The following is a 19,131-nucleotide window of genomic DNA, read 5'->3' on the forward strand; positions in this document are numbered from 1 at the left end:
TATCCCTACTTGACTTTGTTAATTCGAATTTTTCATAGATATTCACGAAATAGTCGCATTCGTGTTGGATCCTTTAAATATGCATTACATTTGGCACGTGTTAGTCGATTTGAAGAGTCTGAGCGACAGAGACTATTTGTATGGCAAAATACGAACAACAACAATATACCTACTATAGTTTCACAAAGTGAGGTGTGGAGAGGGTAAAATATACGTAGATCTCATCGTTATCTCAGAACGGAGTGGGGGTCTGGGTAGTAGAGAATGTACGTACGTAGTTCTTACCCTTAACTTAAATAGAGAGGTTTTTGCTAGATCTTCGCTCAAGCCAAGAAGTCTATAGAAAAGAAGTGATAGAAGTACAAAAAATGACGGTAGAATTTTGTATGAAAAATGCATGCAAGAAAGTTCATCACAAGCCAGGGTGATCCCTTAATATTGTGCCATACATTTCTGGAATTTAACCATACTGAGAACTCAAACCTAGGAGCTCAGGTGACATGCAGTTGTAGCAATATACTGAACAAACATCTAAAGTTAGGTCTTAGACTATAAATTAACAACGTAAAGGGACAACAAAGACGCCCCGCGGCGCGGGGCTGACAGAAGAGAGTAAGCATATTCATCTGGAGACATCAGTGTAGATGTCATAGTTTCTGAAAGAGTTTTTCCTGCTGGACAAAGTCATGTACTCATGTCCATATATGGCCTGGTTTCCCCATTAATCTGCCTGCATTGGTCATCTTCCAGCTTAACAGCCACCGGTATTTTGCGACGCCGCTGGTTGTGTCCAGCTAAACGTTGTCGACAACTCCTTTTAGTGCCATCAAATTCTGAGATCTCATGGAACCTGAATGGGAGGCATGTCACATATTAAAATGTCAAGCAGAGAACATTTAAGGGGTTGTTTGGTATTGTTGGGTTCAAAGTGTGTATGAAGTGTGAATGGAAAATGAAAAATAGTGGAGGAAAGGAGACACCCAATTTAGAAAGTGTACTCCAAATTGGAAAGTTCACTAATTCTCCCACATTGGTGGGAGTATGGAACTTTGGAGTGTTTATAATAAGAACACTTACTCCACATAATAAGTCAGACAAGAAATAAGAGATGCCTCGCACCATTGTTGTTGCTTCCTTGCTTGGCTTTGGATTTGGCAAATGATTGATTAATGAGATTTGTCTTTTTGGACAAAGTTTATTTGATGGAAATAAAGGAATCCAGCCAGCAATCTAATCTGAAAATACAAAAAACGCAGTAAAATATTTTCTAGTTTTGGTACTCCATTTATACATGCATACAAACGTTCGAACTAATGCAATACTTTATCGAACTGGTGCCATTGTTTCGGTGAACTGATGCACTGTTTCGGTGAACTGATGCACTGTTTCAGTAAACTGATGCATTGTTTCGACGAACTGCCACATTTATTCACGAAATGGCATGCCTGTTCAGAACAGTCACACTGTTTGGATGAATGGGCATGAATTTTCAGAAAAGGTTACACCTTTTAGATGAACCTTTGCCACTTTTTAGGCATCTTGTGGCTATATAAACTTGCTTTCATCTACAGGTTTACATACGAAAATTTTAGAATACAAAATTACTTCTTCTCTTCCAAATTACTCTATGTGATCAATCAAAACGTTTTGTGCTTTCGAAGATATTCCAACCGTTTAAGGTACCGCTACAGTTGGTCTGTTTAGTCATTTTATCCTGGGAGGAAAAATTCCACAACCTCGGGTATAGTGAGGGGAATTATTTCCTTAAGGAAACTCCGTGAATTCGGACGACTTGACTATTTTCTGTTTCATCTTAATTTCTAAAAGAATAAAATACACCTCTTGGAAAGGTCATTTTGATCTTGTGTTGAAGGTATTTGATATACTTCATTGTGTTCTTATTTATACTTAAACTCTATTTGAAGTATTGTTCTGCATATACAGATTCTGTGTACCCGAAGTACAAATAAAATAACAATCTTAAGGAAATAATTAATTTTACAGAATCTGTATAACTTATTTTGGAGATTAAAGCTTTAAGCTTTCTACTCCGCTTGAATTTAACTAGTGATTAGAAGACATAAAATCTTCATCACAAGTTAAAGTTCACTTGGTTGACAATTTGAAGTTATAAAAACTTCATCATTAATTAGAAACAAGAAGAAAAGTTGAAAAGTTATTTAACTTTATAAGTAGTATTCTGAAAGTACTAAATTTTTCTGTCTTGTGTTGACAGGAAAGATGACTAACGAAAGCCAAATGATGGATGCGACAACGTCTGTGGGGGCAACTAATATTGCCACATCAAGTCGCACAAATGCTCCGCCAACAATGGCACCGGCGGAGAAGCTCAAAAAATTTTTGGGCATTGACTTCAAGCGGTGGCAACAAAAGATGTTCTTTTACCTCACCACTTTATGTCTGCAACGGCTCACTAACGAAGACGTGCTTGAGGTGCCCGAGGGAACCTCGGACAAAGACTGCTTCGTTATTGTAGAAGCTTGGAAATATTCGGACTTCCTTTGCAGGAATTATATTCTGAGTGGTCTCCAAGATGACCTCAACAATATTTATAGTGGAGCCAAGACATCAAAGGAACTGTGGGGGGCACTTAAACGAAAATATAAGACGGAGGATGTGGGAATTAAGAAATTCCTTGTTGCACGGTTCATGGACTTCAAAATGATAGATAGCAAATCTGTTGTCTCTCAAGTATAGGAGCTGCAAGTCATCATACATGATCTCCTAGCAGAAGGTATATCTTTGAAAAATATCTTAGTTGAACAAATTAAAAATGTTCTTAATACTCACATAAACTGTTTTGTAGGTTTAATTGTGAATGATGCTTTCCAAGTAGCAGCGATAGTTGAGAAGCTACCACTTTTGTGGAAAAACTTCAAAAACTACTTAAAGCATAAACGCAAGGAGATGACTGTTGAAGATCTTATTGTCCGACTACATATTGAAGAGGATAATAAAGCTACCGAAAGAAGGTCAAGGGGGAATTCTACAATTAATGGAGCACATATTGTAGAAGATGACCAAAACAATTCCAAGAAAAGAAAGAAAGCTGAACAAAGAAGCAATCAACCCAATAAAAAGTTCAAGGGAAAATGCTTCAACTGTGGCAAGATTGGCCACAAGTCCACAGATTGTCGTGTCCCAAAGAAAGACAAGAAGAAGGATCAAGCAAATATGATTGAATCCAACAAAGAATGCGATGATCTGTGTGCTATGTTCTCAGAATGCAACTTGACGGAGAATCCTCGCGAATGGTGGATGGATTCTGGTGCCACCCGCCATGTATGTGCCAACAAGGAGTTGTTTTCGTCATTCGCTCCTGCTCAAGTAGAAGAAATGATCTACATGGCTAACTCCGCTACGGTTAAGGTAGAAAGAATAGGAAAAATTTGCTTAAAGATGATTTTCGAAAAGGTTTTGACACTTAACAATGTCTTGTATGTTCCGGAGTTACGTAGGAATTTAATTTCTGTTTCACTTCTAGACAAGAACGGATTCAAATGTGTAACCGTTTTTGGAAAAATTGTAATTAGCAAAGAAGAAATGTATGTAGGAAAAGGCTATCTGACCGAAGTCCTTTATAAGATGAATGTAATGACTGTTGAAATAAATAAAAGTTTGAATTCTTCTTATTTGCTTGAGTCTTATGATTTATGGTATGAACGTTTAGGCCATGTTAATTACAAAACGTTACAAAAACTGATTAACATAGAAGTTTTGCCAAACTTTAAGTGCAATAAATCAAAGTGTCAAACGTGTGTGGAATCGAAGTATGCAAAGCATCCTTATAAGTCCGTTGAAAGGAATTTCAATCCCTTAGACTTAATACATACTGACATTTGTGATATGAAGTCAACACCATCACGTGGTGGGAAAAAGTATTTCATAACTTTTATTGACGATTGCACTAGATATTGTTATGTCTACTTGATAAATAGTAAGGACGAAGCAATAGATGTGTTTAGGCAATATAAAACTGAAGTTGAAAATCAATTAGACAAAAAGATCAAAATAATAAGAAGTGATAGGGGCGGAGAATATGAATCTCCCTTTACGCAAATATGTGTAGAGAATGGAATAATCCATCAAACTACGGCCCCATATTCACCTTAATCTAATGAAATTGCGGAAAGAAAAAACCGAACTTTGAAGGAAATGATGAATGCCTTACTTATAAGTTCTGGTTTACCGCAAAACTTATGGGGGGAGGCTATCTTTACAGCCAATCATATACTCAACAAAGTTCCCCATAGTAAGACACAATCAATTCCTTACGAAAAATGGAAAGGAAGGAAACCCAACTTGAAATATTTCAAAGTATGGGGGTGTCTAGCGAAGGTTTAAGTTCCTATACCTAAAAGGGTTAAGATAGGACCTAAAACGGTGGACTGCGTGTTCATAGGATATGCTAAAAGTAGTAAAGCATGTCGATTTTTGGTTCATAAATTCGAACATCCGGATATTAATGAAAATACGGTAATTGAATCAGATAATGCTGAATTCTTTGAAAACATTTACCCGTATAAACTTAGACATGAACAGTCTAGTGGAGGATCTAAACGACCTCGTGATGAACCAATTGAGAATGAACATAATGAAGAAAATCCAAGACGTAGTACACGTCAAAGAACGTCTACTTCGTTTGGATCGGATTTTGTAACATTTCTTTTGGAAAATGAGCCTCAAATATTTAAGGAAGCGATGGCCTCTTCGAATTCATCCTTTTGGAAAGAGGCAGTCAATAGTGAGATAGATTCAATCTTAAGCAACCATATATAGGAGTTGGTTAACCTTCCTCCCAAAAATAAATCGTTAGGTTCTAAATGGATCTTCAAAATAAAGATGAAAACAGATGGTACTATTGACAAATACAAGGCAAGACTTTTAGTAAAAGGCTTCAAACAAAAAGAAGGACTTGATTACTTCGATACATACTCGCCAGTAATAAGGATAACATCGATTCAAATGTTAATTGCCTTGGCTGCGGTATATGGTCTTGAAATTCATCAAATGAATGTGAAAATCGCTTTCCTAAATGGAGAATTAGAGGAAGAAATATATATGGACCAACCTGAGGGTTTTGTGGTTCCAGGGAAAGAGAATAAGGTGTGTAGACTTATTAAGTCATTGTATGGACTAAAGCAAGCACCTAAACATTGACATGCAAAGTTTGACCAAACCATGTTGGCAAACGGATTCAAAATAAATGAATGTGATAAATATGTTTATATTAAAGACACTCCAAATCACCAAGTCATTGTATGTTTATATGTGAATGATATGTTGATCATCAGTAGAGACATTTCTGGCATAAATGCAACAAAACGAATGCTCGAGAGCAAGTTTGGTATGAAAGACCTTGGAGTTGCAGATGTGATCTTAGATATAAGAATCCATCGAACTGCATAAGGGTTGGCATTGTTACAGTCTCATTATATCGAAAAGGTACTTGACAAGTTCAAGTATATGGAATTCGGTATTGCCAAGACTCCATTGGATGTGAGCTTTGCACTTCGAAAGAATGAAGGTGAAAGTGACTCGCAATTGGAGTACGCAAGAGTATTGGAATGTTTAATGTATATAATGAACTGTACACGACCATATATAGCATGCGCTATCAGTAAATTGAGTCGATACACGAGTAATCCCAACAAAACTCATTGGATAACAATGAAAAGAGTTTTGGGGTATCTTAAATACACTCAAAACTATGCTTTGCATTATGATAAATATCCTGTGATACTTGAAGGATATAGTGATGCAAATTGGATCACCTGATTGAACGAAGTAAAATCCACAAGTAGATATGTATTTACTATCGGTGGAGGAGCAGTTTCTTGGAAATCATCCAAACAGACTTGTATCGCTCGCTCGACAATGAAATCTGAATTTATTGCATTAGATAAAGCCGGTGAAGAAGCAGAATGGCTCCAGAATTTCTTAGAAGATATTTTGTATTGGCCCAAGCCAGTGGCGCCAGAATGTATACACTGTGATAGCCAAGCGGCAATAGGTAGGGCAGGGAGCATGATGTATAATGGTAAATCTCATCATATAAGATGAAGACATAATACCGTTAGAGAACTTCTCTCTAGTGGAATTATCACTATTGACTATGTAAAGTCAAAGGATAATGTGTCGGATCCACTTACAAAAGACCTATCTAGAGAAGGATTAGAAAGGATATCCAAGGGAATGAGTTTAAGGCCTAGAACAGTCAGCATGGCGGTAACTCTACCTAGCAGACTGGAGATAAGAACTAGGTACAAGGAGATCAAACAAAGTTGCGTCTGGCAGGTTCAACATTATCAATTACCTAACTCATTCTCATGATGTAGACAACGTATAGTAAACTAGGATAAGACTTAAGGTGAAAAGTTTTTTAATGATTATCTAAATTTGGCAGATTTGACCAAATAGTTTAATCTACAGGATTGAACTTTCAGAAATCACCTATGTGAGGGCGAAGTAGAAGCCGCTTCAAGGAGAATGTTAGTAAAGGCCTATTCTCTAAGCTCTCATGAAACCGGGACGTGTTCATGGCTGAAAAGAACAAAACCGTGAGAACCATAAATGTTAAAAGGCTGATTATGTGACAGGTATTGTCTATTAAAGCTCGACGGTTCAAAGATATCAAATCTACTGATTGACCGAGTGCATCCGGTGCATGTTCACTACAGAAAGTTCAAAGGAAAACCCACTTATCCAGATGCAATCAGTCTTTGCTTGATGATCACACACTTGTTCGTATAAATTTTATGAAAAATAATCATTCCCCATTCATGTGGGGGATTATTGGGTTCAAAGTGTGTATGAAGTGTCAATGGAAAATGGAAAATGGTGGAGGAAAGAAGACACCCATTTTAGAAAGTGTACTTCAAATTGGAAAGTTCACTAATTCTTCCACATTGGTGGGAGAAAGGAACTTTGGAGTGTTTATAATAAGAACACTTACTCCACATGGTAAGTGAGGCACGAAATAAGAGATGCCTCGCGCCTTCGTCGCTCGCTCGCACAGCTTCGAATTTGGCAAATGATTGATCGATGAGATCTATCTTTTTGGACAAAGTTTATTTGATGGAAATAAAGAAATCCAGACAGAAATCTAATCCGAAAATACAAAAAATACAGTAAAATATTTTTTGGTTTTGGTACTCCATTTATACATGCATACAAAAGTTCGAACTGATGCAATACTTCATCGAACTGGTGTCACTGTTTCGGTGAATTGATGCACTATTTCGGTGAACTGATGCACTATTTCAGTAAACTGATGCATTGTTTCGACGAACTGACACACTTATTCACGAAATGACATGCCTGTTCAGAACAGTCACACTGTTTGGACGAATGGACATGAATTTTCAAAAAAGGTTACACCTTTTAGATGAACCTTTGTCACTTTTCAGAAGAGGCATCTTGTGGCTATATAAACCTTCTTTCATCCACAGGTTTACCTACAAAAATTTCAGAATACAAAATTACTTTTTGTCTTTCAAATTACTCTGTGTGATCAATCAAAACGTTCTGTGCGTTTGAAGATATTTCAACCATTTGAGGTACCGCTACAGTTGGTCTATTTAGCCATTTTATCCTGGGAGAAAAAATTCCACAACCTCGGGTACAGTGAGGAGAATTATTTCCTTAAGGAAACTCCGTGAATTCGGACGACTTGACTATTTTCTGTTTCATCATAATTTCTGAAAGAATAAAATACACCTCTTGGAAATGTCATTTTCATCTTGTGTTGAGGGTATTTGATATACTTCATTGTGTTCTTGTTTATACTTGAACTCTAGTTGAAGTTATTGTTCTGCATATACAGATTCTGTGTACCCGAAGTTCAAATAAAATAACAGGTATGCTAGTCTGGGATAAATAGTTTCGTAATAAAAAAATTAGTACCATTATATCTCTTGTTTGGTAACTAATTCTGGGATAAGTTATATCAGGAGTAGTAGTAATTAGTACTAGCAGAAATAGAAATGGCCTACTTCCTTACTAGCAGTAGTGGAATCAGGAATTCTAACAACAAGATTCAAAACAATATAACAAAGTTAACCTATTTGGTTTCCAGCAAAAGTATCAAGGTAGATTTCCAAAAAGCTGAAGCCTTAAACATTTGGTTCAAGCTCATAACTACAATGTTGATTTAGAGTTTCTTGGCTCTGGGTCGGTTATTACAAGAGATATGTGGAGGTTTTCTTATATTGTTTCCCTATTGTCAAAATTTAACTAGAAGAAGACCAAGTTCCAATGAGCAGAGTTGAAAACCAAATTGACTTATGCACCATAACTACACTATTTTAAGCTCTGTTTTACCTTCTAAATATGGAGATTCTTTTATTTTTGTTTTTCATCCGGTGTCTGATACTCACATTGGAGTTCGACTAATTTGAATTCGCGTCGCGTAGGGCTCCATTCGGGGGGAAGCGCTCCCTACCAAGGATTTTTTCATACTCAGAACTCGAATCCGAGACCTCTGGTTAATGGAGGAGCAGCCCATCTGCCACACCACATCCTGGTAAATATAGAGATAAATAACATAAATTGCAAGCAAATATTATATATTATTCATATTAAGGGACAATTCACCAACATGGGCTATGGTAAAGTGAATGAGCCTGCTCCACCCTTAATCAGAGGTCGAGGGTTCAATCTTGGATATGGAGAAAACTCTGTTGGGAGCGCTACCAGCTTAATGGGCCTGCAACACTCGAGGGTTCGATCCTGGGTATGGAGAAAACTCTGTTGGGAGTGCTGCCACTTTAATAGGCCCTGCAACGCGCAATCCAAATTAGTTGGGGCTCCAATACGGGTACCTTAATGAGTCCTGCAACGCGTGATCCGAATTAATCGGGGCTCCAATGCAGGCACCGAATGGGAAACAAAAAAAGGGACAATTCAAATAAAAGTGAAATTATTAATGTAATATAATTAAATAAATATTAAACCATGGTAAAATTTATTTATTTCTACATAAATATCCAACTTTCAAGATTACAAAACTGCTCCCATAAATGCTCTATTAATGCATTACGAAGTTCAAAATATATTTAGCTAAAAATTATTCAAATCGATACTCTACCACTATTTATACGAAAATTAAATTAATAAAATTTAAAATAATAAAAATATTAAATTAAAAATAATTACGAATATTAGGAACTTAATTAATTATCGAATATAATTTATAATATGTTAAAATTATAAATGTTATAAAATATAAATATTAATATTATAATCAAAAAATAAAATAAAGGGGATATATACTAACTCATAAATGCGCTATTAATGCATTACTGTTATGAAATATAAAGTAAATACAAAAAAAATAGAAAGAGAAGCGAGGAAACTTCTTTATTTCTCACGAGGATTAAATAAGAGGATCCTTGAGGATGAGAGATCATAAGATTGTTGAGAATACAATGAACAAATCCCCTTTATTTATAGGGGAAAATACTCCTAGTTTCTTACTAAAAGACAGATACTTCAAATCCTGATAGATATCAACTAAATCTTGATAGATCTTGATAGACATTCACTATAATATAAATACATTTATAACACTCCCCTTGAATGTCTAGATAGATAATGTGTCTCATTAAAACTTTACTAGAAAAATTCAGTGGAAAAAAAATCTATTAAAGGAAAAAGAGTATATATCTCTAATGATATGCATATAGGCTGCCTCATTAAAAACATCACAAGGAAAATTCAGTGGGACAAAACCTCGTAAGGAAAAAAGAGTACAACGCGTATTAACTCCCCCTAATGAGAACATCCTTGAACCTTTGCATCCCGATCTTGTGCATCATCTTCTTGAAAGTTGTAATTGGAGAAAACTTGGTAAATAAATCAGCCACATTGTCACTTGAACGAATCTATTGCACGTTAATATCACCATTCTTTTGTATCTCATGTATGTAGAAAAACTTTGATGAAGTGTGCTTCGTTCTATCTTCTTTTATGAATCCTCCATCAAGATGTGCTATGTATGTTGCATTATCTCTGCATAAAACTGTGGGTACATTATCACATTTCAAATCACATTTTTTTCTCGAATGAGTTGTATCATGGACCTCAAGCATACACATTCTCGGCTAGCTTTATGAATAGCTATTATATCATCATGATTTAATAAAGTGGCTAGATAGACTGCTTTGTATATCTCCAAGATATGACAGTATCCCCATATGTGAACACATAGCCTATTTGAGATCGAGCTTTATGTAGATTAGATAATTACACAACATCAGCATGACCAATAAGATTGGGACTACAATCTTTAGAATAAAATAAGATCATGTGTTTGATCTCATTTTAATGTCTCCTAGTAGGAGCAGAATTATATCTTGCTAACAAATTAATCGAAAAGGCTACAACCCTTGTAGTATTCGCAAGATACATGAGTGCATCAATTGCACCAAGATATGATACTTCATTACCAATCCAAATTGCTTTATTTATCATCTCAGCAAATAATCTATTGCTTTTAAAAAATTTCCAAGAGTTTCAATAAATTTACGCGATATAAGGATCATAAATAAAATATTTCATATTTCATGTGTGATATCTTCAAGCGTCTGGACTACAAATAAAATAAGTGTTATGCTTATCAAGATGCATTCTTTCATGTCACTTGATAAATGTTTCTACGTCAGCATGCTTAAATAAACGTAGAATTTCGATCCTCGTAATCTTCCACAATATTGCGCCAATATTGTATCAAAGATATTGATGATATATTATTTCATATCGGTTCACAATGCGACATAACATTTTTGAGATCTCATCACTTCATTATTTTCAGGTACCTGAACCTCTCATAAGGTTTCATGAAGTGTTATGTCATAGGCTCTTCAAGAGCACGCTGCCTTTTTATTATGATCATTTGCTCCTTATTCTTTTCAAGGATTATTTCATTTGGAATCGATTGGTCTAGCACGCTTCACGCATACGTAGACTTTGTCCTTTAGGGACAAAATAGGAGCACTTGTAACTTAAATATGAGATGCTTTCGGCATTTGACTTGAATTATCTTTTGAATGAGGATCTGGTGATAATTCCTTACATATTTCATAGCCACTTATAATCTCCCCCTTATGTTAGTAAAACTAACATGCATCCTCCATCTTCTTTGAGGAATTCACCTTTGTGCATCATGAAAACTAACATATCTCTTGGATCCTTGAGGATTATTTACAATGAAGGAAACCCTTCTATTTATAGGGAAAAATTTACTCCTAGTTTCTGACTAAAAGACAGATACTTCAAATCCTGATAGATATCACCTTGATCTTATTAGATCTTGATAGATCTTATCTATATAGACATTCACTATAATATAAATAAATTTATAACACTCCCCCGTGAATGTCTAATTGATAGATAATATGCCCCGTTAAAACCTTACTAGAAAAAATCCAGTAGGAAAAAAAATCTAGTGAAGGAAAAAGAGTACACATCTCTAACAATACACATATAGGCTGCCTCATTAAAAATCTTACAAGGAAAATCTAGTAGAACAAAACCTCATAAGGAAAAAAGAGTACAACGCGTATTTGCTCCCTCTAATGAGAACATACTTGAGCCTTTGCATTCCGATCTTGTGCATCATCTTCTTGAAAGTTGCAATTGGAGGAGACTTGGTGAATAAATCAACCACATTGTCAATTGAACGAATCTGTTGCATGTTAATATTACCATTCTTTTGTAGATCATGTGTATAGAAAAAAATGAAGTGTGCTTCATTTTATCTCCTTTATGAATCCTCAATTAAGATGTGTTATGTATGTTACATTATCTCTGTATAAAATTGTGGGTAGATTGTCACATGTCAAGCAATATTTTTCTCGAATGAGATGTATCATGGACCTTAACCAAACACATTCTCGTCTTGCTCCATGAATAACTAGTATCTCAGCATGGTTAGGTGAAGTGGCTAGATAGACTGTTTTGTATATCTCCAAGATATGACAGTATCCCCATATGTAAACACATTGCATATTTGAGACCGAGATTTATGCGGGTTAAATAAATACTCAGCATCAACATAATTAACAAGATCGAAACTGCAATCTTTAGAATAATATAACATCATATGTTTGATCCCATTTCAATGTCTCCTAGTAGGAGCAAAACTATACCTTGCTAACAAATTAATCGAAAAGGTTATATCAGGCCTTATAGTATTTGCAAGATATATTTTGTCAAGTGACAATACTCAATGTTTTCATGTGTGACATCTTCGAGTGTGTGGAGTGCAAATCAAATAAGTTTTCACGTACCAAGATGCATCTTTTCAAGTCACTTGATAAATGTTTCTACGTCAGTATACTTAAATAAACGTAGAGTTTAGAAACATTTCAGTATACTTAAATAAACGTAGAGTTTAGATCCTCATAATCTTTTACAATATTGCGCCAATATTGTATCAAAGATATTGATTATATATCATTTCGTATCGGTTCACAATGTGACATAATATTTTGAGATCTCATCACTTCATTATTTTCAGGTACCTCTCATAAGGTTTTATAAAGTGTTATGTCATAGGCTCTTCAAGAGCACATTGCCTTCTTATTATGATTATTTGCTCCTTATTTTTTCAAGAATTTATTTTATTTGCAACCAATTGGTCTACTATGCTTCATATATGAATAGACTTTGTCCTTTAGGGACACAAAATAGGAGCACTTGCATCTTAAATATGAGATACTTTCGGTATTCGACTTGAATTATCTTTTGAATAAGGATCTGATGATAATTCCCAACATATGTTAGGAAAACTAACATACATCCTCTATTTTCTTTGAGGAATCCATCTTTGTGCAACATCATATATTCACTAATCGTATACCGTACATTGAAATTATTAGATGGACGACGTGTGGTTCCCGACTCAGAACCAACTTTGAGGGAGAATTAATCATAATTTATTGGTTTGATGCATACAAGTACTTTTGTATATAATATTTCAAACCAACATATGAAACTTTGTTCTCATTAGCAATGTTTCAGTTATTTATCAAAGGCATTCAATGCCAAATCATCATCATCAAGATTGTCTTGATTATACAATCTGAAAGCTATGCTCTTAACTCAATTTTATTGAGCAAGCAACTTTATGAATGTCAAACTACAGGTTGACAATAAATGTACATGTGATCATCTCATATCGATGCATCTTAATAAATCACATGACAGGTGAACGGGCACATATTCTCCTTATATACTTTTTAGATTTAAGGCATCCAATTCCAACATTAGTTGATCCAACCAACTTATCATGAGAACAAGCGACAAACAATTCTTGAAGAATCCTCTATTTCTTCAATACATGTCTAATACTCAATATGCACATCTTCGAAATGTCACAATCATTCATGTCAATTTATGAACTTTTATTCTAGCAAACTCCAAGTTTACCATGACATGTACTTTTACTTTAGTAAATTTCAGATTTACTATTACATAAATAAATTTCAGATTTACTACTTTAGTAGTAGATTTCAAAATAACTCTTTTCAGTTATTCTGCCTCTTTCGAAGGTGAGTTATGATACCATCACAATTAAGTGCACGTTTATACTGAAATAATCGAAATACTTATTCCCAGGAATGGAATATAATCGTGCCCTAAGTCTATCAAATTTTGATAGCTTATAACCTCTTTCATGATATTACTACTTCAGGAGAAAATCGAGGCATAAATATGATAGAGATAATTTCTCTATATTGCTACCACATTCACTTCAAGAATGGAGCAAATTGTCATCTTTCAGACTTATCATATATTGCTACCACATTTACTTCTTGGAATGGAGCATATTCAATGGACAAGTTTCATGACTTTTCATCAAAAGCACATTATTTTGTCTTAGTCATCATAATATCATCAATATGGTGCATTGAGATTCAAACTCAACGTCTTACCCATATTAAGGCGTCTTAGGCATAAATCAATGGGACTTGAACCTAACATATTATTATCCCTTTTGATAATATTGCTCTTGAGGAATAAATTTAAATCATAAGTGGTTCCAAACCAATTATTTTTCCTCAAATCCAACAATAATTATATTATTAGTAGCAAAAGACAGATAACATAAGAAATTACTAACCTTGAAATTGCCTTTAGATTTATAATCTCACCTTGTTTGTCGGAGTCTCGTATTGATACCGTGTTATGAAATATAGGCAGAGTCTCGTGTTGATACCGTGTTATGAAATATATTGTAAATACAAAAATAATAGAGAGAGAAGAGAGGATACTTCCTTATTTCTCATGAGGATTAAGTAAGAGGATCCTTGAGGATGAGAGATCATAATATTGTTGAGAATATAATGAACAAAATCCCTCTATTTATAGGGGAAAATACTTCTAGTTTCCTACTAAAAGACAGGTACTTCAAATCCTGATAGATATCAACTAGATCTTGATAGATCTTGATACACATTCACTATAATGTAAATACATTTATAACAATTACGAAGTTCAAAATACATTTAGCTAAAAATTATTTAAATCGATACTCTACCACTATTTACAGGAAAATTAAATTAATAAAATTTAAAATAATAAAATTATTAAATTAAAAATAATTTCAAATATTAGGAACTTAATTAATTATTAAATATAATTTATAATATGTTAAAATTATAAATGTTATAAAATATAAATATTAATAGTATAATCAAAAAATAAAATAAAGGGGATATATACTAACTCCCTATTATAGGATTTAGAGAGGAATTTAGAGATAATTCACGTTGCATCCTCTATTTGTATTTTTTGAAAGCGAGTTGGAGGCTATGTAGACTGATGTAGACAAATGTATTTCAATATTTGGTTTGACAATTTTTATTTAAGTTTGAACTTCTTATTTTTATATATCTATTTTTATACTTTATTTATAACTATGTTTATGATGAATGCTACGACCAAGGTCTGTGCTTGAGTCGTGACACTTTCGTTGCCTGTGGGAAACATTATCACTATCATGCTCAAGTGTATCCATAGTGCACCAAACATTTCATTCCTATGCCACATTTTCAGCGAGATTTGCTTCCATATGGCCATGACAATTTCTTTCGATATTGTACGTACGATCGTTTCAATAAAATTAGTGGCTTAAAATTAAATTTTATTACGAGTCCTTAAGATAATTTATTGGTTGTTGCGTACTACTTTTTTTTGGTATTGTATTTTTATAAAGATATTAGACAACTTTACATATCAATATTATTATTTATAAAAGTAAGCAATAATTTTAATCAATAAGATGTTAATCATTTGTATGCAATGCATTACCTTGAATATTATTGCAAAAATTTTATTTATTAATATGAAGATTTGAATAGTTTAATTCAAAGTTCTAAAATATTTTTGATAAAAATTAGATAGTCCTATTGTTTTTAATTTAAATTTTGTAATTTTTATATTTTATAATTTTAGTATTATTTTCAGTGAAATAAAAATTATAAAATATATATTAAATTTTTGGGGCCCTTAAAATTTTGTGGCTTCAGACAAACATTTTACTGCGGAAAAATCAAATAGATATGAATAGAAGATGCCCTGAAACTCTTTTTTCTCGATAAGAATTGGTACTAAGTCGCTCGATTGAAAGGAGAGGAAACAACCTCTTTTTTCTCTATAAGGATAGGTACGAAGTCACTCGATTGAAAGGAGAGGAAACAACCACAATGTTAAACTCAAAACTATATGAAGTCCTTTTGAATGACCTAGAATACTAGCCAAGAAAGAGTGACATAGACTACATTCGCCTGTGGAAGTAAGTGGAGAAAATTGTGAAACTTCTAAATGTTGAATGTATTACACACTAGTGAAATTGCATACTATGACTTTTCACTAATTTAGTGAATCGATTTAAATTAGTAAATAAAGTATGTTTCTGTTGCCACTGACTTAGCAAAGTTGAACAAGTTTTTCAGCATTTTGAGATTCGATTTTTGAGAGAGAGTCTACAAGAGATAGTGAAGATCAACGTTTGACAACCTTTATAGAGAATTTGTTGTATCAGCCTTTATTTTTTTCTTCCTAAGGGCATCTCCAATTGGCCTTTATTTTATCCTTTGTACTTTATATCTGTATTGGAAAACAAAGGGTGCAACTTCAATCACCTTTCAAATCTTCCTCTAAACTCTATAAATAGAAAGAGATTTACTATTCATCCCCTTTATTTTACTTTTTGATTATAGTATTAACATTTATATCATAAAATATTTGTAATTTAACATATCATAAATTATATTCAATAATTAATTAAGTTCTTAATATTCCTAAACATTTTTTTAATTTAATATTTTTATTATATTACTTTTAAATTTTACTAATCTAAATTCGGTATAAATGATGGTAGATGAAAATTATTGATTTGAATAAATTTTTTGCTAAACATAAAAAAATTAAAGACAAAAATATTTATTTGAACTTCGTAGTGCATTAATAGAGCATTTATGGGAGCAACATTTTTGAAAGTTGAATATTTATGTAGAAATAAATAAATTTTACTATGATGTAATATTTATTTAGCTGTATTTCATCAAAAAAATTCACTTTTATTTGAATTTTCCATTAATATAAATAGTATATAATATTAATTCACAATTTATGTTATTTAAAAATTTGAAGTTAAAAATAATTATGAAATAAGAAATATAACGACAGTCCGGTGCGCTATATAAGAGTGTATTATACGTAGCCTTATCCTGCATTTCTGGCAGAGGTTATTTTCAAGGCTTGAACCCGTGATCTACTGATCACATGAAAACAATTTTATCATTTACTTCAAAGCTCTCCTTCGAAATGAAATAAGAAATATAAATAAAATAAAAATAATAAGAAAGATTTAAGTTATGGAATAAGGTAAAAGCTTCTGCTAGCAGACAACTTAGAACCATAAGCTTCACTTCTGTCGAGGATTAACTATTTATCTACACACAGATTTTGCTTTTACCACTTCATTTTACACAAAGCTCCCATGGCTAGTCAATTTTTCTTTTTATTGGATATGGCTAGTACCTAACAACATTGAGATATTAAGCAATGAAAATGGCATGATATATATAGCAAAACACATTCCAAATTTTGGCTCAAAAATAATGAGATGACATAGTTTTGTTTAGGGTATACCTGCTGCATTGTTGGCAAAACCTCTGTCTTAAACCAGCAAGCAGAACAATTGGAGCCTTAGCATGGAGTTGACAAACTTTGTGCCTTTTATAGTACTTTTTAGCACCATCCAAATCAACCCCACATTTCTCCACTTGACAATATTGCTTCACTTGCATGCTATCACTCTTTTCCCCCTTTTTCTTATCAAGATTCAACTTTTTTCTCTTCAAGTAACTATTCTTTCCAATTAATACAGTTTCATCTTCCTCCTCATCCTCTTCCTCAAACTCATTGTCTTCTTCAACAAAGTCCATGGGGGCTGCCATGTTCTTCAATGGCCTACCATAGATTTGGGTTGCCATGTTTTCTCTTGGATGTGAAGACTTCAAGAGGACAGATGGAAGTTTTGTTAAAGAATACAGTAGTACATAATGAATGTAGCCTAGCTAGGATAGGCATGCTAAGACAAAAGGTGAAAAAAGCTTGTGAGGACCACGACTATAACCACAATCAATGTTTAAAAAGGCGGGGCCGTGACGCGAAACGTTTTTCGTAGCATGAAATGAGTGTAAGTTTCGAGGGGTGTAAGTCTCATGAATTTATGGGATATATATCTTTATGTTTTTTTATTTTTTATTATTTTATTACTAAAAATATAAGTAAAAATAATTTTTTCAGTGATTCTTCAAATAATTCAAAAATAATATTAAAAAAAGTATTACAATCATTATTTGAGAAAGGTAACAACATAAAAAATGATATAGCCAAGATAATCTCTAAAATCGAAATCAACATTCATCACGATCTCTATTAATCGTTCTTACTATCAACTAATATCATACTTTTGATTTTTTATATATTTCAAAAAAGAAGAATGATAAAAAGTGTAAGATCAATGACAAAAAATGAATAAATCTACTTCAAGAACATATAGCGCTATGGACTCTCTGTTCAATTTCTTTTTAAAATTAATAACTTGAAGAAACTCTGTTTTGTCAATTTCCAGGCATAATTATCTAAAAAAATTATATATATATATATATATATATATATTGTGTCATTTTCTGTGAAACTTGCTCTCCTTATTTATATATTATAGAAAAATTACTACCATATAATAATATAAGATATAAATACCATTACAACAATAAAAAATATGATTATACAAAAAGTACTTTTAAATAATAAAAATTAAATTTAACGCTCGAACCTACATTTTTATGCCTGAAATTTACATTTATACGTTCGAAACTTACGCCTCAAATTTTAAAATTTACGTTCTATGAATTTATGTTTTTTATTTGCGTCCCGAAACGTTTTCACTACGTCCACCCCGAGACTCGCGTCGAAAATGCTATTGAAACGGGAAGGAATCTACATCAAATTAATTAATAAAAGTATATTTAATATTTACAAGCACATATTGTGTACTTACTTGATTGGTGTAAATTATTATCCTAAAGTAGTTCTGTTTTTAGGTGAACTATAGTAAGCAGTAGTTATTAGGGGGGGGGCAATTTGTTCTCTAGGATCAGATACGTACAACACAGAGTAAATTGATTTCAAGTGCCAAATGGGGTCCTCGAAAGCATGCTTCATCGATGTTACCTTATTTAGACATGGGGTCCTCGAAAGCATGCTTCATCGATGTTACCTTATTTAGACGTTACCTTATTTAGTGTAACAAAAACAGGTACTGATTATCTCTAAATCATGTATCTGATTTTCTTAAATTTGTAATCCTATAATCAGGGATCTCCCCTATCATTAGGCTAGTAATTGAGAGCAATTAGGACTCCTTTTTTCTGTATAAATATTGTATAGATTCATTGTTATGATCAATGAAGATTGAATAATTATTTCATGTGTATTGTTCCAGTTTTTCTTCCTTTATTTAACTTGGTATCCAACCCTTGGTTTTTTTCCTCTCTCCGAGACCTGAATATTCATTTTTTTTCCAGAAAATCT

General features: G+C 33.1%; 1 protein-coding gene across 1 annotated transcript; it reads right to left on the reverse strand.

Moving 5' to 3' along the window:
- Positions 1–49: 49 nt before the first annotated feature.
- Positions 50–17,637, reverse strand: LOC107877398 (squamosa promoter-binding-like protein 3). The gene is made up of 2 exons (XM_016724048.2): positions 17,182–17,637; positions 50–850 (listed from the first exon to the last, which is right to left on the reverse strand). Exons 1-2 carry the CDS (start codon positions 17,523–17,525, stop codon positions 685–687), a joined length of 510 nt encoding a protein of 169 aa, XP_016579534.2. The 5' UTR covers positions 17,526–17,637; the 3' UTR covers positions 50–684.
- Between the last annotated feature and the right edge of the window lie 1,494 nt (positions 17,638–19,131).

Source organism: Capsicum annuum, chromosome 7 (assembly GCF_002878395.1).
Source record: "Capsicum annuum cultivar UCD-10X-F1 chromosome 7, UCD10Xv1.1, whole genome shotgun sequence".
NCBI lineage: Eukaryota > Viridiplantae > Streptophyta > Magnoliopsida > Solanales > Solanaceae > Capsicum > Capsicum annuum.

Bases quoted from the DNA above. Each gene is read 5' to 3' on its own strand.
- LOC107877398 (XM_016724048.2), bottom strand. From the start codon at position 17,525: ATGGCAACCCAAATCTATGGTAGGCCATTGAAGAACATGGCAGCCCCC. The intron at 851-17,181 runs GTATACCCTAAA...CCTCCCATTCAG, and splicing joins TTTTGCCAACAATGCAGCAG to GTTCCATGAGATCTCAGAAT.